We start from the raw sequence: 24,463 nt of genomic DNA, 5'->3' as shown, positions 1-24,463 counted from the left end.
CTGCGCTCAAATCTTTATTTGTTAGTAATTCAGCCTTTCAGCAATTTAATTTACATGCGTTTTCATATTATTAAAAAAATGAGACTAACTTTCTCTCTTGCTCCCTCTCTCTTGTTGTCTTTCCTTCTTTCCATCCTTCATTTTCTCTCACCAGGGTGGCATCTATGTGTTTACTTTGCTGGACCACTTTGCGGCAGGAACATCGATTCTCTTTGGAGTGCTGATTGAAGCCATCGGCATCGCTTGGTTTTACGGTGAGGGTGTGTGGCTCCCCGGCATGGCCAGGGAAGCTGATGCACCATTAGGAGAGTGATGGCCTATCAGGCAAGAGATGGACAGCTGTGCTCCAGTGCTGCTTCACCTCATTACCGACATGAGTGGCAGCAGGACGGCCAGGCTTTAGCTGTGGAATGTGGAGTTGTTGACTATGAACACATCAGTTTTATTCTTGTCTACATACACTGGCCACCCATTTTATTAGAAATACCTGCCTTGTAGCTCAACCTTGCAAGTATACAGTTAAAAAACTGTAGTTCAACTGTTGTTGCACTGTTCATTACTTATTCTCTAATCCTTTTCTGGCCACAGAGCTGCTTTTTTGGGTGGTAGACCACTCTCACTGGCACTGACATAGTGATACACACTACAAGAATAGCCCGCCACCCAAATAATATCTCGTCATCAGTGGTCCTGTGGTCGGAAACTGAGGAACAGAGGGCAACTGACAAACTGTACATGCAAGCAAATGGGCTACGGGGTACAATACTGTGTAAACGTCAGAGACCACCCTTCATTTGATAAAATCTATTTGCATAAGGAACAGAAAATCAAATGAAAATAATTTTTAAAAATTGAATTTTCTAAACTGAAGTTTATTCATTATTAAAAGATATAGAGAAAATGTGACACCTAACAACTTGGTTGCCCACCAACACTATCACCATCAGATAAACAGTACTAGTACTTAAAGCTTTCATCTTTGAGAGAGAGGAGAAATCAAGCTCCACTCTTGCTTCGATTAAAAGAAATCACAGGTGTTTTTATCCATCTTTCAAAGGTGAGAAGACAGCTATTAAGCTATTAGTTATAAAGGATGTGTATCTGTCAAGAAGCCATTACTGAGAAAAGGATATAGACATAAAACATCCAAATGTGCAAATAAAACAAAGATGCAGCTGGTGTTCCCAGATGGACAGAGGACTTGCCATCCTGGAGTCTAAACTTTACTTTCATTAAATGTGTTAAAGATTGCTCGGATTGTGAGCAGCTGAAAATTCAACCAACATCTAAGGCTGAATTTTAGAGGCAAGTGCAAATATTTCTGTAGATTTCTTTTAAAAGCTGAAAGCAAGTCTTCCAAAAAGAATGGCAGCTATAATGTAGGAAATTAAAAAGGTAAGACTGAGAATTATATGAATGAAGGGTGGTCTCTGACTTTAGCACTCTAAGTGTAAGTTATAAAGTGACCAGCAAGTAAGTAAATACAAGGTTGAGGTTTCTAATACAGTTTATAAAAGTGTAGTTACAGAGCTTTTATGGAAAAAAAAGAGACGGGTATGTGGACCTAACATTAGATAGTGTATGTGTTTGCCATGGGTGTCCCAATATGCAGCGAATATTTGTTTAAGTGAGCTTTGTACTTGATTTTCATTGCTGCAGATGAAAAGTGGGTTCTTGTGAGAGGGTACTGAACTTTCTGAACCTCCCCTGGGGGCAAGCTTGGCTGATGGAAAGACCTGAACTTCAAAGAGCCCACATCAGCACAGGACAAGCAGGGCAATCAGCTGGCTGAGAGATCAATAGGGGAGGAATACTGGTTGCACTTTGACCCGTGGGGCTTGCAGGGCACAGGCTGTGGTCCCCAGTAGCGGCTTTTGTTTAGGGCAAGGCATACAAATCTAGCCTGAGGCTTCATGGCCTTTTTGGAAAGGCCCCTCAGTAGCGGCAGTCACCTGCGACTGTAGCCCTCTGCCACTGACACAGCTTTGCTCTCAGTAAGTCGAAAGTCTCTATGTATTTCTGCTGCAAGCTTTGATTAGTGCCTCGCGGGCAGCAAGGCAATAGAGAGAAGTTTGCTGACCATGGAAGACATGTGCACACTTCAGTCCATTGTCCTCATTTGTTCTTACAAGTGCTCTAGGTGAAGCACTTAAAGTTGTTGCTGTACATCTTTTTTTGTACAGTTTATTACAAAAACCTTGAGCTGCGTTGTTTTTCTGTCTAGTGAAGCTGTACATCCAAGTTTAAAAGCTATATCTTTGTGGTTTTAGGAGTGGATCGTTTCAGCGATGACATCCAAGAAATGATCGGCCAACGGCCAGGCTTATACTGGAGACTCTGCTGGAAGTTTGTCAGTCCCTGTTTCCTGCTGGTATGCTTACACATGCTTTTGCACTGGGGGAATAGACAGAGACTTGGGTGTCCTTTGTGCTACAGGGAAAAAAAAGATTTCAATCTTTCCAGTGCCACTGCCAGTCTATAAACATGGAGAAAATGTATATAAAATAACATTTGTTTCTATAAAGTTACAACTGCAGCAAAATGAATGGTTTGAAAAGCCAACCGAGTAATTGATGTAATGCAGGACTGAGAAACATTGAAGATGTTGTGAGAAAAGAGGTTAATAACCTCAACTATATAAAGGCTAAAGTATTACCAGTCTCAGTGGCACTCCAGCGCTCTCCTCAAATCACTTTTTAGACACTCCTAATGAGATTCACAGGTGCCTCTCAGTCAAGCCATTGTGGCTTAAGTTTGTGGATTAAAAACATATTTTAAAAGCAATAAATTAACAAAAAAACTTTAGTTTTGCATCAGAGCTATGTGAGTAACATTGTGAAAACTCTGCATAAATCATCACAAACTTGCCTCAGATCTCAGACTGCCTCATATGGACATCTCATGTAGACATATGGAACTACATGACCACAAGTTTATTTGGAATTCCTTAAAAACTCCATGCCGTTTGAGCCAAGTCAGTGATTTAGGCTAATAGTGTGTACACTGCTAATTAATTGTGTATGTGTTTATATTACTTGTTAGCTAGGTTAGCCTCGTAGGTCCATTTCAAAACTAAAGAAACAAACTTCAGACACCAAATCTGGCTTAGCTGCTTGACTACACAGAGGATTCGAGGACAGTTCTGTAAATTAGATTTTGTGCTGAACTATCAGTCCAGTGATTGTTTACTAATTGTGTTCATCTCCAAACTGAAAGACCAGGTCATAAAATAACCAAATGTTTCTTTGTATCCTTTTCTTTGTATTCTATATCCTTTCCATCTAGTTCATGGTGGTTGTCAGCTTTGCAACGTTCAACCCTCCAAAATATGGGTCCTATTACTTTCCCATGTGGGCTAACATGGTCGGCTGGTGTTTGTCCATCTCCTCGATGATCATGGTGCCACTTTACGCCATCTACAAATTCTGCAGTCTGCCAGGAAGCTTCTGCGCTGTATGTCTACCAGAAAACTTTTAAAGACACTTCAAGTTCAGATTAATATTCTTAACAAACAAGGTTCCCACACAATGCTGATAAGAATGTACAGCACAAGAATAGATGTGTTATAGGGTTGTAGGGTTGTTCTCTATCACTGTTGGATGAGGCTTTTAATGCCTTACATGCTGTATCTCTAAAATAATGGAATAATGATTAATGAACATGGACACTTGCATTCGTCACAAACAAGTTTCATAAATCAGCCACATGAGATGGTTTCCTTTGTTTTCGTTGTAGAAACTGGCATACGCCATCACCCCAGAGACGGAGCACCACATGGTGGAGCGCGGGGAGGTGCGGCAGTTCACGGTAAAGTCCTAAAGTTTCTAAAATCTGTGATGGACAAACGGCTCAAATAAGAAACACACAGTTATTTCAGCCAAAAGGGCTGTTTACATAAATTATATGGGTGAACTTTTAATTATGCTAAATATGACATTTAAACCAAACAAAGACTGGCTTTAATGGAAGTCAGATTGAAGCTGATATGATGTGTTATTCTTGTTGGAGAACACATTTAACAAATGAATTTGATCAATATCATATTGAAATTTCTGACCATAGCCATAGTTGACAAATATTCCAACTGTGTGTCTGTGTGTGTGTATTTCTTCAGGTATTGTGAATTTGTGTCTTGTACCTGTATGTTAACTGCTCATAAACCTTTCTGTTTATTTGAAGCTTCATCACTGGCTGGTGGTCTGAGCGCTGCTACATTTCTGAAAAACAAGGAGACTTGGCCGGCTCTAGTGGGGGCAGGCTGCTGTGTGCCAAACAAACCGTAAATCTAGTTGTTTCTTTCTTGCGTAATTGAACATGTGGCTGTAATGTGATTTTTCGATCACAACATGGTTGACATTCTGTCAATATCAGTTTAAATCTCAATATAAGATGACTGTTATCATGGCTGATGTTGTCTCCCAATGACTGTTTATTGTTTACTGAAATTTTTTGTGATTAGAGTACAACTGAGCCTTGATCAATGTGATTGAAGTGTCAAAAGCTATATACGGAATAAGAATCTAGAAAAAAACAGTAATGCTTTACTAGTGATATTACATGACATATATATCCTCTTTGTGTTTGAAAAGCAAAATGATGGACAGTACATTCCAATACGTACAAATCCCAGTAGGGTTTAATTCTGTGAAGCCATACATTAAGTATCAGCTATTGGGCAAATGGGATGCAGTTTTGCCCATTCGCAGTTCTATTACAAATGTTTTCTGACCTCAGGTGTTTGGTGTGATTTATACAGAGACCAGACACCAAAAACATTTCAAATATAAAGAAAAAACTTGTAGTCGTTTAGGTTTTAAAGGTTCTGGTACTTTTGTGCGTTGTTTAGTTGACATAAAGAGCATTTTATTTTAAACTATAGAGCTGCTAAAGTATCTGAAATCCTGAAATTAAGAGTATCGAATGGCTAATGGCATTTACCAGACAGTATACACAGTTTGAATTTGTCTTTATTCTTGAGAACAACTTTGTTTCTTATCATATTTGAAAGGTCTTTAATTCATCCACTAAGTTAATACCTTTGAGTGACTGCTGAAATCTGCCACCCACTGTAAAAGATCAATAAAGAATTCATGTATAAACAGTTTTTGAAAATGTGTCATCTGTTATGGATCCATACTGGTGTGTCTCATTTTCATTGAGTTATAAATGCGTCTAATAAATGCATTTATTGTCTCGCTTCTGCTGCATGTAAAGACATTAGAACTGCAAAAGACACTAGAACTATATGATCTCATAAATATTCATAGTAGTTCAGGTAACAAATAAAACCTGACCAATGTATTCTTTAGCCTGATATGGACAACTCTTTAATTCATCCACTCAGTTAATACCTTTAAGTGAGTGCTGAAATCTGTAAAAGATCAATAAAGAATTAATGTATAAACCTTATATTTAGCCTAATATTGACAACTCATGTCAGTTTATCAGATAATGTGCTTTCCTTTTCTTTTTTTTTAAGTTATGGTTGGAATTCAACCCCATGATCTCCCGAAAATAGAGCAAAACTTTAACAGCTGTGAGGCCAGTTACTGACAGGTTTTATACTTCAGTTACTCATTGACATTCACATTTTTTGCTTGTCTTTAAAGAGACTGCTATGCTGCCATCCACCGCCTATTAACATACAGGCTGAACTGATTAATTTTAATGCAATAAAAAAAATATATATAAAATATGATATTATATTGACTAATATTACCAGTTATTTGACTTTTTATCCCTTTAAAATCAGTATGAGTGTTAGTCACAAAATATCCACTGACCCTAACGAAAATAGCACTGATGGGTCATTGCAGCCACTTTTTTCTAAAATTAGTGACAATTGCTTTTTTGCCCCACGCTTCACTTATTGAGAGGTGTATTATTTTAGAACACCAAATATCATACCATAATATATTCAACTAATAATACAAAATGCCTTTACATGATTTATGTTTATAAAGTTGGGACGCTGTGCAGAATGTAAATACATATAGAATGCAATGATGTGCAGGTCATATAAACCATATTTTAAAAGGAAAATACTACAAAGACAACAGATTTTTTTATTTTTATTTTTTTTAAATATATGCCCATTTTGAATTTGATGCCAACAGCACATTTAAAAAAAAAAGTTGGGACAGGGGCATGTTTACCACTGTGTTTCATCACCTCTTCTTTTCACAACACTCTGAGAACTGAGGGAGTTGAGGGGGGGAACTGAGGAGACTAAATGCTATAGTTTTGAAAGTTTTCCCATTCTTGTTTGATATAAGATTTTAACTGCTCAACAGTTTGGGGACTCATTTGTTGTATTTTTCATTTCATAACCCTCCAAATGATACCAGTGGGTGACTGATCTGGACTGCAAGTGTGTTAGTTTAGCTCCTGGACTCTTTTACTACGGAGCCATGTTGCTGTAATACATGTAGAATGTGGTTTGACACTGTCTTGCTGAAATAATCAAGGCCTTCCCTGAAAAAGATGTTGTCTGGATGGCAGCATATGTTGCCAAAGTGTATATATCATTCAGCATTAATGGTGCCTTCACACCCATGCCATGTGCACTAATGTACTCCTATACCATTGTGAATACTGGCTTTTGAACTGTGCAACAAGCTGAGAGGTCTTTGACACGATTTCCACCAGTTGTTGATCCACCAGACCACAGGATACTTTTCCGCTTCGCCTCAGTCCATTTTAAATGAGCTTGGGCTCAGAGAAGGTGACAACATTCCTGTTTCCTGTATATATATATATATATATATATATATATATATATGGATATGGTTTCTCCTTTGTTTTGTACAGTTTTAACTTAGATTTGTGGATGTATTGCCGAACTGCTTTCATAGACAGTGGTTTCAGAGATTTCCACTACAGAATCATGTCTGTTTTTAATGCACTGCCACCTGAGGGCCCAAAGAATACAACCAGCAAATACTGTTTTTTGACCTTGTCCCTTGCATACAGAGATTTCTCCAGATTCTCTGAATCTTTTAATGTTATTGTGTGTCTTAGATAATGGAAAGCAAAAGCTGTTTGCTGTTTTATGTTGGGAAACGTTATTCTTGAATTGGTGTCTTTTTTTACCCAATCATGTCCCTGACCTGTTGCCAATTAACCTTCAGGTGTTTTTTTAGCAATAGAAAATTGTACCTGCCTTTTTTGCCCTGTTCCAACCATTTTGGAACACATTGTTGGCATCAAATTCAAAATGGGCAGAATCATGAAACACGGGACATGATGGTAAGCTGTCCATTGTGCCAGTGGATGGTACATGAGGTTTGCCTTGATGTTGAGAGTGGTGTGAGGGCTGTGTCTCAGACAATTCGGGACACATCATCAGAAGTGTACCTTTGAATCAGGGGGTATTTCAGGCCTTTCAACACTAAACACCCTCATCAAAGGTGGCCAGCTACAGGGTGATCAAACCTGAGCTTGTGCCCCTTGCCCAATAGTGAGAATTGGTTGTTTAAATGGCGCAACCCATGGGACTATGCAAGGCAGGGGACATCCTCTTCCCTGAGTCAAGCCTAGAGCTGACCGCATACCTTGTTCACCCTCCTCCTGGAAAGTTGTGACCTGAGTTCTCAAATGAGGAATGGGGTGGGGGGGGATTAGTGAGAGGGTCGTGTTGATGCTCTTTGAGCCCAGCATGGGTCCTTCCGATGATCCATATCCACTGGCTGCTTCTATCAGCCGCTTCAGAGACTGATCTAATTGTCTGTCGCAAAGCCTGTCCATGGATGCCAAGGTCTTTCAGCAGCCACAAAACCTCTGCATCCCACCTCAACCGGATAAACTTATGCATTCCATCCTTGTTGTTGAGTGTCTGGTTGGGCTGGTTGGGTTTTTTCTGTCCCTCTCGAGTGAAGGTTGAGGTCGTGAAGGACTCGGTTGCCTTCAGGGGCAAGGAGTTGGTGGTATTCCTCTTGCTCTCGAGAGCTGCTGCCAGACACTTGAGGCCCTGGTTGTGCCTCCAGGTGTAGCGGCCTTGTGTGAGGCTGGCATATTTTTCAAAAAACAACATTTTCAATGTTTGATATGTTGTCTTTGTATTATTGTCAATTAAATATAGGGTTAAAATTATTTGCACATCATTGCGTTTTGTTTTTATTTACATTTTGCACATTATTTACATTTTGTTCCAACTTTTCTGGAAATGGCATTGTATATCATTTACATTACCATAACACAGGGCTGAAGTGTAATGAGCTCAATGGCAGTAAGTCTGCTCTGGCTATTACAGTTACAGAGCAGGATCTTTCCCTGTAGTCAGTGTGAATACTACAAAGATTATTCAGCAGGATGTTTAATAAATCTCACAAATGGCACGTAATCAATGGTCTTCTTTTCAAAAATATAAAACAAATCACATCAAAGCTTTAATATGATGCAGTGGATTTATGAGAAAAGTATGAGGGGAAAAAGTCCAACTTCAGAATGGCTCTTAATTTCTCATTGCTTCTAAAAGTTCGCCTGCATGTCACATCAGGCTGGAATGTGCTATATAGTCTATATAAGTCCATAGTGGGTGATGACAGATGTTCCTATAATTCATCTATCTGTCAAGACCAGATGAGTATCATTAAAAAAGTATGTCCTCCGAGGCTGCTATCTCTTTATAAAGACAATTTTGAATCTTATTCATGTCACTATATAAATCATAATCCACCCTGCTGATTCTTTTATTCTCGTCAGCTCTCAGTCTGACTGTGTGATCCATTTCTAGTCTCTCTGCTCTTCCTTGTTGGCCTCACTGTGATTGTTTTTGTCATCCTGCACATCTCATCTTCTCCTTTTAGCCTGTAGTTTTGCTCCTCCTAGATTCCTCTGGAGTTTGCATTTCGACTGCCTCGGTGTCTTCACTGGCGATTTCTCAGTGTCTTTCTGTGTTTTTCTACCAACACTTAAGTAATATACAGTCGTCGAAGCACCACCTTGCTGTTGTACAGTTGGAGACTGCAGCTCATTTGTTGATGCACAATTTGTGTTAACTATCCTCAAACCCTTCATTAAAGGTCAGTGTCTGACCACAGAGCTGCTCTTTGCTGGATATTTTTGGGTGGTGGACCACTCTCAACCTAGCATGACACTCTAGTGAGCACACACGCACACACCAGGGGGCAGTGAGCACACTTGCCCGGAGCGGCGGGCAGCCCAATCCACAGCGCCCAGGGAGCAGTTTGGGGTTAGGTGTCTTGCTCAAGGACACCTCAGTCATGTGCTGTCGGCTTTGGGGATCGAACCGGCGACCTTCCGGTCATGAGGCTGGTTCCCCAACCTCCAGCCCACGACTGCCCAAAGGTGCGGCTTGTTTCTGCCCCATTTCGAACCGGGGACCTTTCGCGTGTGAGGCAAACGTGATAACCACTACACTACAGAAACCACGCGGCTGTTTAATTGATAAATATCTGTTTAACAGCAGTCCTGTGGTCAGAAACTGATTAGAGATCACCTGGATTGTGTGTGACTATAGATGGGCTTTATTCTGTAAGTGTACCTATGAGGCAAAATAAGTTTTCAATTAAGTGTTAAGTGTAAGTTCAGCTGTCAAAGCCATTTCATAATTTATTGACCATCTTAAACACTGACTGCCCATACACAAATGTAACAAGATGAAAAATATTCCGATTTTTATTTTTATGTATAGTATGGAGTACATTGACAGTATACTGCATTATATTCGTATGGGGCATTCCAGTTTAGCATTCATCATCTACCACCTTTATCTCAGTGCTAATAAAGCCTGCAGCCTGCAAAAAGAACACAGGGCCTCTATGTTCTTCTGCCTCTGACATGGGCTGAGCAGCTAGCACAAAGGCCTGCACATTAACACTGTTAAAACAAACAGTCTGCTAATCTTGACTGCCTTTCAGTCCTTGGACTCCTGCTCTCTAAACTCAACTAATTGAACTGATACTTACGCAGTTGCACAGTAAAACAGTCAGGGAAACTTAGGCAGAGAGAACTGGAGACAGGGCCATGTGCCTGCAAATACAGAGCTGATAAATACACAGACATACAGCATAATTTCTAATATAAATGGGGAGTTAATGAAACTGGTCTTAGTTCATGAAATACTTGAATTGAGCCATCACATTAAATAATATATACATTTCACAAAACGCAAAAAGGTTTTCGGGAGGGATGATAGCTTACCTGTTTGTCCTTTGCTGAAACTTGATCTCTCTGGAGTTTGGAGACTGGAGACAACTTGCTTGTACATCTTATCACTCTTATAGCTGACTGGTCAGATGTCTCTTCCCTAGAATTCAGCATAATACATCCATCCAAAATTCTCTAAAGCTCCAAAACGCACTTCATCATATTCTTCATAACTTCCATATTTCATAAGCTACATTCAAAAGGTGGGCGTCGTATGAGGCTGTAACTGTCTTCCTTCCACTCAAATAGATGGTGATGTAATTGTAAACCCTTATAATAAAAGAAGCTGAAGTCACAATTTTCATTTTTCCACAAATCTGGGCTATAAACTGTAAACAGATGGTGTCTCTTCAGTGATCTGCTCTGTAAAAATTATTTTTATAAAATAATACAAAAAGCATCTTGCGGCTTTCAGCAGTAAATTGTAAGCATATAGTGATGTGTGTGATCATAAAACACTTTTTTCTGTTCATTTGAGGGGAACTTTTACCAAAAAACTAAACAAATAAATAAAAATTTACTGAATAATTTGCCTTATGATTTGGTCATATAAATTCAGATGGACGAACCAAAATATACCCTGGAGCATAAGAGGTTAATGCCTATATTAGCAAAACGCAGGTTATCACCAACTGGCTCTCTGAAAATGCAAATCATCATTTTAAATCATCACTTTGGTTTATCGACATACGCAAAGCATATTTTCTCTCTAGCACACTTTCTTGTCAATAAACCTACTTCACCAGAAGGCATAATCTTACATAACAAGACACTTCCCGCTTAATAAAAAGGAAAGCTACCGGCTAGAGTGGACAAATAATTGTTTCGGCCACTTTGGAAATGGTTCCCGTGCTCCTGAATCTCGCCTGCTAATTAAGGAGATGGGGCCCAATCTGAAACGTATTTGGCGGCCCCTCACTGGTGCCCAGGCTGCTGAAGGCAATGAGGGTTTGGAACACCTGAGCTCAAGCAGGTAAATGGAATTATGGCGGAGGTGCAGGAGAAGCAAAGCTGTGCATTAGGCTAATAAAATGAGCAGACCTGGCACATTAGAGACATTAGGGCTGGTGATCGAAGCCTGTCTGCGGCTGGAGACACCTGACACAGATGTCATCTTCAGCAGATACATTACATAAACAGTGCTGAGAGCTGAATGTGGCCTGATTACCATAATGTACTTCATGTTGTTTGACCTGAAACATGAACTCTCTGACCAAAATCATATCGATATTGAATATATGAATCATATAGATATTGAATATATATGAATTGGTCACGCTCATGCTTGCCACATTATACTATATTTTTAGGTGAGCTTATGAATAGTATGCTAAAAACACTTGGAACACATTTGAAATTTTGCACGGTGGCTTGAATAACATGTTTTGCAATGTAAATTAAAATTTACAGGTAAATGAACGGAATGAGAAACCATTACAGGATCATAAAAGCCACGTATAACTTAATCTATCCAAAGCCTAGCATGAACAAGCTTTATAAGCAAAGGTAGCATTTACAGATAACACAGCTTTATCCAGTTTTAAGTAATGAAATGAAGATGTGGTGTATAGGAAAATGGTGATTATGTATCCCTGGAGGTTACCTAGGCTGACAGTGGCAGTGAGTTCTGTCCTTTTAGATGGTGTGTCCTCAGTGCCTGTGTTGTCAGGGAGGCCCAATTAAGAAGCACTTTGGACTACGCAAGGACACCGTGTAAACTCAGTCATTACTACAGTCAATAAACAACAGCAATTACCTGTAATTTCAGGCCTTCTTGCAGCAATTGAATCTAAAAGCATACACACAAAGGACATAAACAATCTCTCTCTCTCTCTCTCTCTCTCTCTCTCTCACACTCTCTCACACACACACACACACACACACACAAATACATAATGGTTTTTATACATGGTTGGGGTCGGCTGTAGGGAATGCCAAGGTCAGGACCACTCTTTCCAACTTTCTGGACAAAAAAATGTATGCTTTATCAAATTGTGTTTCATTTTAAATGAAAGAAATATGACAAACTCATATTAGTGCCTGAATAATAAAATCATGCGGTAACTTTTATTTTTATGAGGTTATTTTTGTGGATTTTTTAAATTTTAAATAATGAATAATTATAGAACTGGAAAATATTTTTGAAAATTGTTAGTTTTCTGCATCATCTGAGTATGTTAATATTTCATGGTTATTAGACTGAAATAAGGGCTTCAAATTTGCTTGGAATAAAAACTCTTTACTTATTCTCCTGCAACGTTGCCATTTGGTTTTCTTAGATAGTGATGATATAAAGATATGTATACAAAGTGTGAAATAACAGGGTATCCTGGATGTCTCAAAATTGTGTGAGGTCCCTGAAAATAAACTTATTATGACATTATGCTGTCATTTTACTTCTTCAACAACTGGCTACCTTCTGTCTTTGGTATTCTGAACTAGTGACGTAACACTGTAACACTGATCTGCCTCAGGATGGTGCTGTAGCAAACTGCTTCATCCAGGTTCTTCTTGGCCTAGCAACTGAAACTGCAACTGGGACATCTCTGAAAAACTTTACATATTTGTAAATCTGACAACTTGCCCAGTTTTGCAAAGAGAGTGGTGAAAAGAGTAAACTGAAGCTACCCCTAGTCCTGGTGTGGCAAGTGAGCAGCCCTAGTAGTATCCATCTGCAGAGCCACTGTACTGCAACTTTAGCCCTCACACTTTCAGAGCCACACTTTCAGCCCTGCACCTCTCTTTAGAAACTACAGACGCAATTTTGGCTTTCAGCAGTGCAGTGTAAACAGTGCATTGAAAATCTACTATGTTACTCTTTTTAGATGAGAGGCAACCAGACAGTGTAATATGTCTAACAAAGACCCATTTGACATTCAGCCACACGTGCCCAATTCCCTACAGGCAGTGCACAATTTTTATGTAGAAGTCCAAATTTCATAACTCACAAGGTCAGAGAGTACGGCTCTGAAATGCTGGATTAGTGAGCCAACATGGGACCCCCGAATACCAGGGGGTTTTTCACACATTATACTCACACACACAGAAATAAACACATACACAGGCCACTTTATTAGTTACACCTACTTTGTCTCTACACTCGTAGTTGTGTGTTGCTCTGCATGTTAGCCCCCTTTACACTGTTTTGAATGGTCAGAAGCCCCACAGGACCACCATAGAGCAGGTGTTATTTGGGTGGTGGATTATTCTCAGCACTGCAGTGACACTGACATGGTAGTGGTGAGTTAGTTTGTGTTGTGCGGGTACAAGTGAATCTGACACAGCAGTGTTTGTGTAGTTTTTAAACTCTGTGGTGGTCCTTTGGGGGTCCTGACCATTTAAGAACATGGTGAAAAGGAGTGTACAAAGTATGCAGTGACACAGATGGACTACAGTCTGTAACTGAAGGATTTAATTAAAAAATGCATGATAGACCACTTTTATCATGATATTCATTGTGGTAGGGGGGCTTTAAGCATTTAAGAAATACATTTAGAAGTTAGAATAAATTAAAAGCTAATACTATTATAAATTAGAGAATTAAAAATGTGTTCCATTAATGTCAGTTGGTATGATTTAAAAAAAAACACATCATATCCAAATTCGTTACAAATGGATTTACAGTTTTTTTTTTTCGATTTATGGAGTTATATTAGAGTTCTAGAACTACAAACTGCACCTATATAGTAAGTGGATCAGATAAAATGGACAATTAGTGTAGAAACCAGGAGGTGTATTTAATAAAGTGGTCAGGGTTTGTATATCATTACATATATATTTCTGTGATCCTCACAGTAAACACAAAACCTTCCATTTCAATTTGAGTCATTTTTACCAGGTTTTTTTCCATAACTTCACTTGCCCTTTACACTGTGCAAAAATGCCCTAACCAACAGAAATGGTTCAAATATACTTGTTAAAACATATGACTGCACTGACATCCATTAAAATTTAAGATGTTTTTCATCTCCTTTAAAGTTAATATATAGAAGTTAGGAGGTTTTGTTTCAACAGTGATCATGTGTACTGATGAATGAGAAGTAAAGCTTTGCCTTAACTACCATGCATACACACCTGCTCCAGTTTGCATCCTCTTCAATAGCAGATTGAGGTGCTGCCAATCCTAGAACAGATACAAACAAAACTATGCCACTTCAATAATGCCTTTTCAGCAAAAGGTGCTTTGGACAACTTTGGACAGAAGATTATATGATGATACAACACTGATAGCTGTGAGCTTGCTGACTTGACCTGAAAGTGCAAAGCCCTGTGACAATGGATGTAAAAGAAGTGATACTGATCCATCACTCCATGCTGTTTGTTGCATTCAAGTAAATTAGCTTTAATATTTAAATTAATTTTAATATGTCTTACTTATTATGCATCTATATTATGATCAATATAGGAACACAATCTATTCCAACACTAAAACTCTTCCTATTAACTTAAGGAATGGTGCCATCTTGTGGCCAATAGCCTAAATACAGTGGTGTTTAGAAGCGAGGGATATGATTTTTACAGTCAGAAAAGATTTTTACATTCAGAAAAATATGATTTTTACATTCAGAAAAGATTTATACATTCAGAAAAGTCATAAAAACATTGAGTGTCGCTGAATAACTTCACTTTAGACTACTGTTTCTAAAGCAGCTTTTCAAAAGTCACTCAGGCTAGCCTTAAATGTATTTAAAAATTATGATAAAATTGAACCAAAAAAAGAGGCCAGAAAGTGATGCTACTACACCTACAAGCTAGTAGATCGTTTTAACTTTAACTAGTCCTAACTCAGTGTTTACACCTCAGTGACTGAATTATGCAGCAGGCTAGAAGAATCCAAGGCATTCTCCATTAAAAGTTAAGCTGCCAGAAAGGTTCTCTGGAGCGATGCCACTGAAAAAAACTTTTGGCTTCCTAAGAACCTTTCACTCTTAAAAATAATGGTTCATTTAAAGTGTGAAGACTTATTTTTAGTAAAGAATCTCCTATTAATGTAAACGTACTACACCAATTAAAGGAGCCCTACACCCAATAACCATTTATTAATTATTTATCTTTTTCAAAAGAGTGTAGGTCTGTATAAACATGGAAAAAACTAACTGCTGGATTCTGCCCCCTGTTCTAAACCCAAAACATCGTTAGGGTTAACATTAGACTGTTGCCTTATATCAAAGGCTGTATGCAGATTCTTTTACTGGTTGGCCTCCAAGGACTTGCCCTGCATGTTCATCATCTGAGGGAGAGGTGTGGATTGGTAAACATGACCATTCTGTACAATATGTACTCTCCCAGAACACCAGATCCCTGTGGCTTTGGTTCGAGGGAATCTCTCTTGGCACTACTGCATCTTTTCCCAAGGGTCAAATAAATGTAGCAGTGTTTTTCAAGCTCCAGTGTTGCAGTCCACCCAGGGGCATCGGACCACAGGTAATTATGGACCTGGCTAACAAGGGCCCTCCATGAAAAGGGCCCCCCCAGAAACCTCGGAAATAAATTTATTTTGGTTCCTAAGTTGACACTATGTTATAAAAATGAATGACACTAGACTGCATTTCCCATGATCATCTTTCAAGTTCTGCTTATCCATCTGTTGTTTCTGTAACCCCCCTCACTACTGTGGCCCAAAATGTGATGCTGCGCACTTCAGTCCACCCACACTGGACAGTTGTGTGTATTTCCTGCTTTATAATCTTAAAAATAAAGGTGTGAATGCTGGAATATAAGCATTATGAGCAAAGCCAGAGAAACCTTTCCTGTAGATACACTCGAAAACACTCACCTGTGTTTCCTGTTTTAACTCTTTTTGTGTCATTATGTTTTCTGATCTAACATAATGTGTCCGTAAGTGGGAGCAGAAATATTTGAACACATTTTGTGTTGTCTCCAGCTGAACTCACTGATGTGAGACAGAAGAGTGTGGATCTTGGAGGAACTATTTTTGATGCATAATGAGAAGAGCTTTTTTAAAGTTTTTAAAATCTCAACATTTAAATGTTCTATATCAATTGAAGGTTTCCCCCAGGATTGTGGGACTTACTTTACTTGGTGTTCCCCTGGGTCACCAAGGGATGGGCTAATACAAGGGAGCCTGGAAGGGTTCTCTCTATGGTGAAAGAGCATTAGTTGGGTCCTGGGGGGATTCATTCTGGAGGTCCCTGGTGCCCTATTTGATCCTCTAGATACAGGACCAAGCAGTCCTGATGCAGCACCATGCGTTGCCAGGTTTTGGTGTGCACCCAGTATATCCGACAGTCTTTCGAATGCAAGGCAGGGCCCCATGCATTTGTTGTCCAACTTGAGGAAGCAGCTTTTCCAGCAATGTAAAGTAAACACCCAGCCCCTCTCTGGCTGGCTGAAACTCCCAGACTCCCGCGATTCACCAGCCATAGTTTCAATTTCTCCATTGTCCACTGCACTGTCAATGCTAGCGAGAGTGCTGCATGTGTGCTCTGCCCATGGCCTTCAAGGAGTGTTCAGCTCTTCCCTAACTGATGGTGTCCCCCACAGGAAATGAAGTCCACACTGTCAGCAAGCGCCGACTCTCTGTTACAGCTTTGCTGTAAGCCACCACAGCCAGCTTCATTTGTCTCGTCTCTAAGCCTTCCTTCCATTCTTCACAGCAAAATACACCTAGTAAATAAAGGCAGAAGAACAAAATAACAAAATAACCTAATAAGAAGGTTCAGAAACATTTTCTTAACAAACTACCCTATTATTTTAAAACTAAACTTTTTATTTCCGCGGCACCATCTTGGACAACACCTCACACCCCCTACTATGCTACACTGGATAAATAGAGAAGCACGTTCAGTAGCAGACAGTTACAGCTGGGGTGCGGTAAAGAGCGCTGTGAGACCAATGCGTACCCACTGTTACGTATAAGGCTCTACAGACTAGTCTCCTAATATACATTGTGCATATATATCATAACTGATACTGTAATAACACTGTACACTATCATGTAAATACAACAAATCTGCCTTATATGCCATGTAAATGTGCAAATAGACATACTTTTATTTCTACTCTCTTATACTTTCACTTTTGTCTATTTTTATTTTCTGTATATGTGCGATATGGGATATAACCTGTACATGCTGTAGGCATTTATCTCTGAGTTGTCATGCAACACACATAACAAACATGAATATTTTTTTTTTCTGAGACACCTGCATATTTGATTAGCAGAGGTCTTTGTCCTGCACCTGGATCCCTAGGTGTCCAATTAGAGGAAATCAGAGTCTCAAACTCATCCTGCCAGGCAACATATATCACAACTACAGCAGTAGTGCATACATTAATACAGATGTTTGCACTTTTGTTCATTTTAAAATAAAAAATATGTGCTTTTATGGTAAATTAAAGCATACATTAGGTAAAAGACATTATTAGGTATAATAATGAGTGTGTTATTATTATTATTATTATTATTATTATTGTTGTTGTTGTATGTAACTTGTATGCCAATTAAGGCAAATTATTATGATATGATATAAAATAATTATAATATAATTATTACATAATTACTGCTTTCATTCATTCATTTATTTATTTACATGCTTATGGTGAATAAAAGAGCAACTTTGGTGACTGCCTACCTGACGCTGCAGTGCGGTTGCCATGGGGACCAGGGCAGTTTCCATAGAACTCATTCGAAACAACGCAGCAGTCCCCATTACTGAACCGTTAGATTCAATTGGATTTGTGAATCGGTTACACTGATTCATTGAAAAGAATCAGTTCAAATGCATGATTCATAAACAAACGTTGCAAAGCCAGAGCTAATCACCAAGAATCACAAAAATATATGGTAAACGTTCAGTAACGTAAGTACAGTCGGTATCACGGCCAGCCTTTCTATACATGATGCAGATTGTTTTAAATTAAGGTTAAACCTTAACTAATTACACACTCATTACACAGAGTCACGTAGCTAGTTAGCTAAATAGTCTACATTTTTAGCATATCTGCACCTGGTTAACCTAGGCAGAGTAAATTACCAAACCTTAGTTTTAACATTGACGTTATAAAATAACTAAATTCGTTTATTAGGACTAGACTAATATTTATAACATTGTAAGAGGCACTTGCAGTGGATCCGAGCTAAAGTTAACTAGCTAATGCCAAGCTGGGGCTTGTGCTAGTAACGTTCTAGGAAAGTGGGACAGACCGATAGTTCGTCAGACCCACTCACCAGTAACGTGACAGGCTGTTAATTTCATTTAAATATATTCTCACAACTTAAGGAAATAAATAAGTCAGCCTGTCTGTTTATCTAGCATGTCTCAGCTTCAGCGGAACGCTGCTTACATTTAAAACGCATTATTAATGGTCAATTAATAAAAGCTGATGCAAAGTTACACAAATGGTGAATTTCAGTTTCAGATTGACTTAAAATTCTATATGATACACTTAACTTTTGACTTTTATCAACTTATTATTAACTTATTTATTTACTTACTTACTTATTGGCCTACATACATTTCACACGAAGGAGATGAGAAGCGAGCCACTTAACAAATCGGTTGAAAGTCGATTCACCGAATCAGGCAGATCAATACACTGAAACGAGAGGTACGATTCAGTAAAGGAATCGATTCCTGAAAATTGAATCGGACCTCCCATCACCATCACAAGAGATCCAGCAGGTCTCCACCTAAAAGCTGTGTTAGCGGCAGCGCAGCTCCACTCAGGTCGGAGCAGCAGCGCTGTGCCCTCGAGCCCTGCAGCCCCCTTTCCTCCCTGCCCCCAGCACCGCGATGCCCGGAGCTAGAACGAGTCTGCAGGCGCAGCCCGCCGTAAAGAGCATTATGGTTTACAGGAACGGGGAGACCGGGCGCGGGCCACGCCGCGTGGTCGTACACGAGAAGCGCGTGAGCAGCCTGGAGGCGCTGCTGCGCGAGCTGAGCGGAGGCACGCGGAGGCTGCACACACCGCACGGCCACAGAGTGGGGGCGCTGCAGGACATTCAGCACCGCGGCGCTTACGTAGCGGTGGGACCAGAGAGCTTCAGAAAAATAGAGTGAGTTAAAGAGGAAAAAAGTTTAAAAAGCGTTTAAATATATATAATAAATATTGGGTTGAAGTGCAAAAAAGTAACTAAAAATGAACACGGACAAAATTTACAGTTTGAAGAAATATTAGACATGGATATGTTTCTCATCAAAGAATGAAATAATATTATTAAATGTCTGCAGCAACAGTGTACAACTGATATCTGAAATATATTTTCACATCTGATATACTACATTAAAAGTATAAAACCAATGGGATAATATGGAGGGAAACGTGTTTGACTAAACCAGATGTTAATAAACATGTTTTTGGTAAATTGACTAAATTATTTTTGAAACTTAAAGTAGTCATTGCATACTTTTGGCATTTGATGCAAGTCATATTTATGTATGTCTAGTCATAACATCATATATATATATATATATATATATATATATATATATATATATATGTATATGTATATATATATATATGCGAGTGTGTGTGTGTACATATGTGTGTGTGTGTGTGTCTATAAGTTGTTCATATATGTATATTGTAAAGGATATACCCGCTCATGTAAGTTAGATTAGATGTGCCTCTACATATGATTATGTACACATTTTTGAAGGTCAAGGCTTTCAGTAATAGCTACATTAAAAGTTGTCTGTTTGAACACCTCACTCTCGATAGAATAATTACTTTTTTATTCTTTTTCAGCTATTTGCAAATAGGAAGTAGGAATAAAACTCTGCAGAGCAATGGAGTGGTAAGGACAAACATCTGCATCTCATTGACATAACAATCTATCCCCCAGTTAAAAGTACAATTTACTACTTCTAAAGTCTAAAATGTCTTTGCCAAGGAATGAGATTTCTTTTTTGTTTTTTATTCTTATAGTATACATACACAATATGTTCCTTCATCTGTTGTCAGTATAACGTACACAGTCATAAATGTATTCTAAGCTTTTGGCATTTTTTGTTTTTGAATGTAATTGTTCTGTTTGGCTTTTTCCTCATTAGTAAGTCTAAATCAATCGAGAATTCTCACAAGCACTTTTCACACTCTTGCTTATGTCCCTTATTTGTCTGGCGCTGTGACACACTGCACCTGCAGGACTGTTTAAAGAAACCCACCTGAGCGAGGTGTAATGTTTAGACAGCCGTATCCTTTATCAGCTGGAAAGAATCACTTTGTTGGCAGCTCAATTGCCGATTAATTATTCATCTGTGGATTATTATTCCCCTACTTAGATGCATATTTAAGCTAAGAGCTCAGCTTTAGTGCTCAAAAAGGCATTCACAGACGTGACAGGTCATCAGTCCATAGCTCATCCTTCCCAGAAAAAAAGAAAAGAACTTCAGTACATTTAAGGCAGGCTGTTATATACACTGTGTGCCCCACGTTTGAGGTCACACAGTGTATATAAAGCTTTGCTAAATGTTTTTAATGCACAAGAGCTTGTTTTCTTTGTCAGTTTGCAGCAAAGACTTATAAGGTTCAGTTTTAGAAAATGGTTAACGTGTACACATGATTAATGTGTGTATATTTGTCTGTATATTTATGACTATGTAAGGGTCGAGCTGCCCTGCCTGCTGCCAGCAGATGGCAATGGCAGCAAGGTGCTCAGCCTGCACCGTCTGTTGCCAGCAGAGGGCAATGGTGGTGAGGAACCACGGACTAATCAGGCTAACCTGACACACCTGAGGCTTCCCCTACTTAAGGCTGTGGCAAACAGCAGTGTTTGTCACACCTTTGTAGAGGGTTGACCGGTATGGTATCTAGTCAAAAAGGAAAAGAAAACTGCCCCAAGAGTGAGTAGCTTTCCCCAAATCACTCACAAAATGAAAAAAAAGAGAGAGAAAAGAATCTAAGCCATACAAAAGGTAGCAAAGGGAAGCTTAAAGCCTTCCCGTCATAATCACGGTGGCAGTATCCTTTGTGTTCTCGTTATCTTTTTTTTCTACGTTCCTGCCTTTTTTTTCTTTCCCTTCTTTGAAGGGTTTCAACCAGGATTACCTGCGCCTCCTGGTGGCACAGCAGTAACATCACGGCCCGCCGATCGGTACAGCAGTGGTTCGAGTTCAGCTCTGGGGTACCCGATTTGTGACATCAGAAGCGCATGCTCTGTTGCCACAATAAATCTTCTTACTCCCTTTTTTCCCCACTTGCCTTCAGTTCTGCACTTGGGTCTGCCTACAGACTACTACTGTACTAATTTGAGAATAAAGCCATAGCCCACATTTTATCCCTTTATTGTAACATGAGCACTCATTAGCATTTTGGCCTGGTATTGGTATTTTTTATACATATATCTTGATGTCATATTTGATTAAATTAAAATAATAGACACCCTTCTAGTTGTAAAGTTTCAGAATGTCATACTTAGCTTCTTAGAACTGGTTAGGCAGATCAAAAGTTGTTCAGATATGAAAGTCCAAGAAAACTTTCCAATAAAAATGTTCATATGCTGGCCAGAAAGGCAAAGCAAAATCCCCATATGACAGCAAAAGACCTGCAGGAAGGTTTAGCTGACACAGGAGTGCACTGGCTTACTATGCAGCATAGTAGCACAAACATAATCTACATGGAAGAGTCTCAGCACAAAAGCAATCTCATCACAAATGCCAATGTCTGAGGTTGTGGAAAACAAAACTTAGACATGCCATAGGCATTTTGTTCAGAATGACTATGAACTGTAAGTAAAAATGGAACTCTTTGGCCACAACATCAACAATATGTTTAAAGAAAAGGAACAGCATTTGATGAAATGCACACTTCGCAACTGTAAATCGTTGGAGTAGATCTATTATGCTTTGGGATTGTGTGACAGCCAGTGGCACAGGACGTATTGCACAAGTAGATGGAAGAATGGAGTTCACTAAATATCAGCAAATTCTCAAAGCAAATATGACCCAGTCAGTCAAGAAACTGATGCTGAAAAGAGGCTAGCTTCTGCAACAGGACAATGATCTAAAAAATCACCAAGCACTACTTTAAGAAACTTTAGCTTGAGCTTTTGGAATAGCCCTCACAGTCTCCTGACTTGAACATCTGTGGGAAAATCTTAAAATATCCTAGTATATCTAATCTTAGAATACTGAAAAAAATGAGAACCATGAGTGAAATACCCAAAACAATAGGACTTGTAGCTGGAAAAAGGCATTTGCTAGCTATGGTACCTGCCAAAGTCAGTACTTACCCCCCTTAAAATCCCAGTCTTATGACAAAACTTTTTAAATGGGCAATTTATTCCACACATAATTCAAAAGCAACAATGAGAACATTTATAAATGAAGGCAAACTGTCCCCAAAAGCAGTTAGGAAGTGTATATTCAGGGATTTTTGTGGGGTAAACACAGGTTGCTCCTTCTTCAGGAGGGCCATAAAATTGCCTTATTAAGCAGTTTTATTTGTGGAGAGCCATAGAGCTTTTGCCCTTATAACTGATAATCAGAACCTTGGACAAGGACCTTCTTAATGGCTTCAATTAGTGCGGCGCTGCTCGCTTTTTTGAATCTGCACTGAGAACCTGGCCCTTTTCCCAAGAGCACGCTACCCTCTCCCTCTGCTCTGAGCTGTATGCAGACTCCTCACAGCGTTGCTAAGGGATACTGCCAGATCTCAAGAGACACCGAAACAGTAGATGCAAGCAATTATTTGCCAGTGCTGGAGGCTAAACAGGGCTAGGTCTTGTAACACGCACCCACACAAACATACTTAAGGGTGTGTGTGACTTGAGGGTGACCCTGACAGCCAAAGACAAGGTTTCAGACTTCATTTGGTTACAGGATGTTCAGAGGAGACACACTGCTTAGTCATCTATTCAGATGTCTAAAACTCTGTACAGTGTGCACACAGTTATAGATCACAACTTTTATTGACTTTTGTGTTATAAATTGTTATAATTTAAACAATTCAGACTGCAGCATTGTGGTCATTTCTGCAGATTAGATGAATTGGTGAATACAGGTTTATTGGGGTTTATGACAAATTCAAGTCTATTCAAGTGTCATTTTATATAATGCATATATTTTTCTGGCCTTTGCCCTTATGATACATAAGTAATGATATTTATAAAATTGCTTGGATTTAACCTACCACACCTACTCATGCTGCTTTTTACTGCTGTATTTGCTTTAAGACAGTTGAACACGACAGTAGTAACACACCTAACACCTGGTCATTTTTTGTAACTAGTATCTAGACTGTATCCTGATGAGTTTAGCCACATGCATTTACGCTTGGTAGTCAAAAGTGTCTCCGGTTAGTTGGACTGAAATTTGCATGTTGTGTGGGACCAAATGCAAATATGCTTGTTATACAGCAACCAATTATCAACTGTTTAGCTCAAATATTTCAGGGTTCTTGTACGCTGTCTGCAACTTGTTTTTCACAGTAGCTTCTGTCCATATTGCTGTTAATCATTTTGTGTCGTCTGGTTCCCAACTAGGAAGGGTTTTGGTTGAACTGGGAGGGGTTTCAGTTGTCAAATGTGTACACAGATGTGTTTACACAGGTATAACTTGGCTCAAAAGCATCTCAGGCCGCTGCCTGAAGTGGTTAGAGGATCTTGTATATCTTTTAGATGAGTCTTAAGTGCTTTTACACTTGCATTTTTATGTGGCCTGGTCTTATCCAGATATAATATTGATACTCAAGACATATGAAGACATAGGGGGCAGTCGTGGGCTGGAGGTCAGGAAACCTGAAGGTGAAGGACTGAAGTGCCCTTGAGCAAGGCACCTAACCCCCAACTGCTCTCCAGGTGCTGCAGATAAGGCTGCCCACCGCTCTGGCCAAGTGTGTTCACTTCCCCCTTGTATGTGTGTGTGTGTGTGTTCACAGGTGTATATGTGGTGTTTCACTGTTAGGATGGGTTAAATGCAGAGGTGTAATTTCCCCGTTGTTGGACTAATGAGGGTCACGTTATTATATATGAAGTGACCAGGTGTAAAGTGGGTCATAGAATCACTGTAACAAAGGACAGAGCCAGTAATGAAAAAAAGACTGTTTAAATGTGTTTTGTGGTGATCAGATCAGCTTTAGATTTCTCTTGCATAAAAAAAAAGACTTAAACACACCCAGGACGCATAGCCATTAAGATTGGAAACCACATTCAGAACTGATCAGAGAAGGGTCTTGATCACATTCGACACTAGAGTAAATAATGTTGAACGTGGAATGTGTTCTATCCACATGTAGTTACTTAGATTTAAACTTCTCGATCATGTCCAGAAAACACTAGTGGCGATAATACAGCAGCTGTATAACATAACCTTCTCTGCAAATGCAGATG

At 39.2% G+C, this 24,463-nt stretch overlaps 2 protein-coding genes across 3 annotated transcripts in view; both read left to right on the top strand.

Annotated features, from left to right (window-relative positions):
• Window positions 1–5,099, top strand: part of slc6a3 (solute carrier family 6 member 3) — a 29,946-nt gene extending 24,847 nt beyond the window's left edge. The window contains exons 11-15 of one of the 2 annotated variants that reach the window (XM_017710314.2): window positions 155–254; window positions 2,271–2,371; window positions 3,286–3,453; window positions 3,736–3,807; window positions 4,180–5,099. In XM_017710314.2, coding sequence (XP_017565803.1) covers window positions 155–254; window positions 2,271–2,371; window positions 3,286–3,453; window positions 3,736–3,807; window positions 4,180–4,203 — 465 coding nt within the window. In that variant the 3' untranslated portion in view covers window positions 4,204–5,099. The remainder of the gene's footprint in view (window positions 1–154; window positions 255–2,270; window positions 2,372–3,285; window positions 3,454–3,735; window positions 3,808–4,179) is intronic. The other variant, XM_017710315.2, reaches the window with a different exon arrangement.
• Window positions 5,100–18,791: 13,692 nt separating this feature from the next.
• LOC108434878 (doublecortin domain-containing protein 2) overlaps window positions 18,792–24,463 on the top strand; it is a gene marked incomplete at its 3' end in the record, with an annotated part of 31,823 nt that continues 26,151 nt past the window's right edge. The window contains exons 1-2 of the mRNA XM_017710311.2: window positions 18,792–19,189; window positions 19,882–19,930. Of these exons, the coding sequence (XP_017565800.2) occupies window positions 18,927–19,189; window positions 19,882–19,930 (312 nt within the window). The remainder of the gene's footprint in view (window positions 19,190–19,881; window positions 19,931–24,463) is intronic.

The sequence above is a fragment of the Pygocentrus nattereri genome, chromosome 3 (assembly GCF_015220715.1).
Source record: "Pygocentrus nattereri isolate fPygNat1 chromosome 3, fPygNat1.pri, whole genome shotgun sequence".
Taxonomy (NCBI): Eukaryota; Metazoa; Chordata; class Actinopteri; order Characiformes; family Serrasalmidae; genus Pygocentrus; species Pygocentrus nattereri.
Note: the sequence above shows the minus strand (reverse complement) of the source record. Positions and strands in the feature narration are given on the sequence as shown.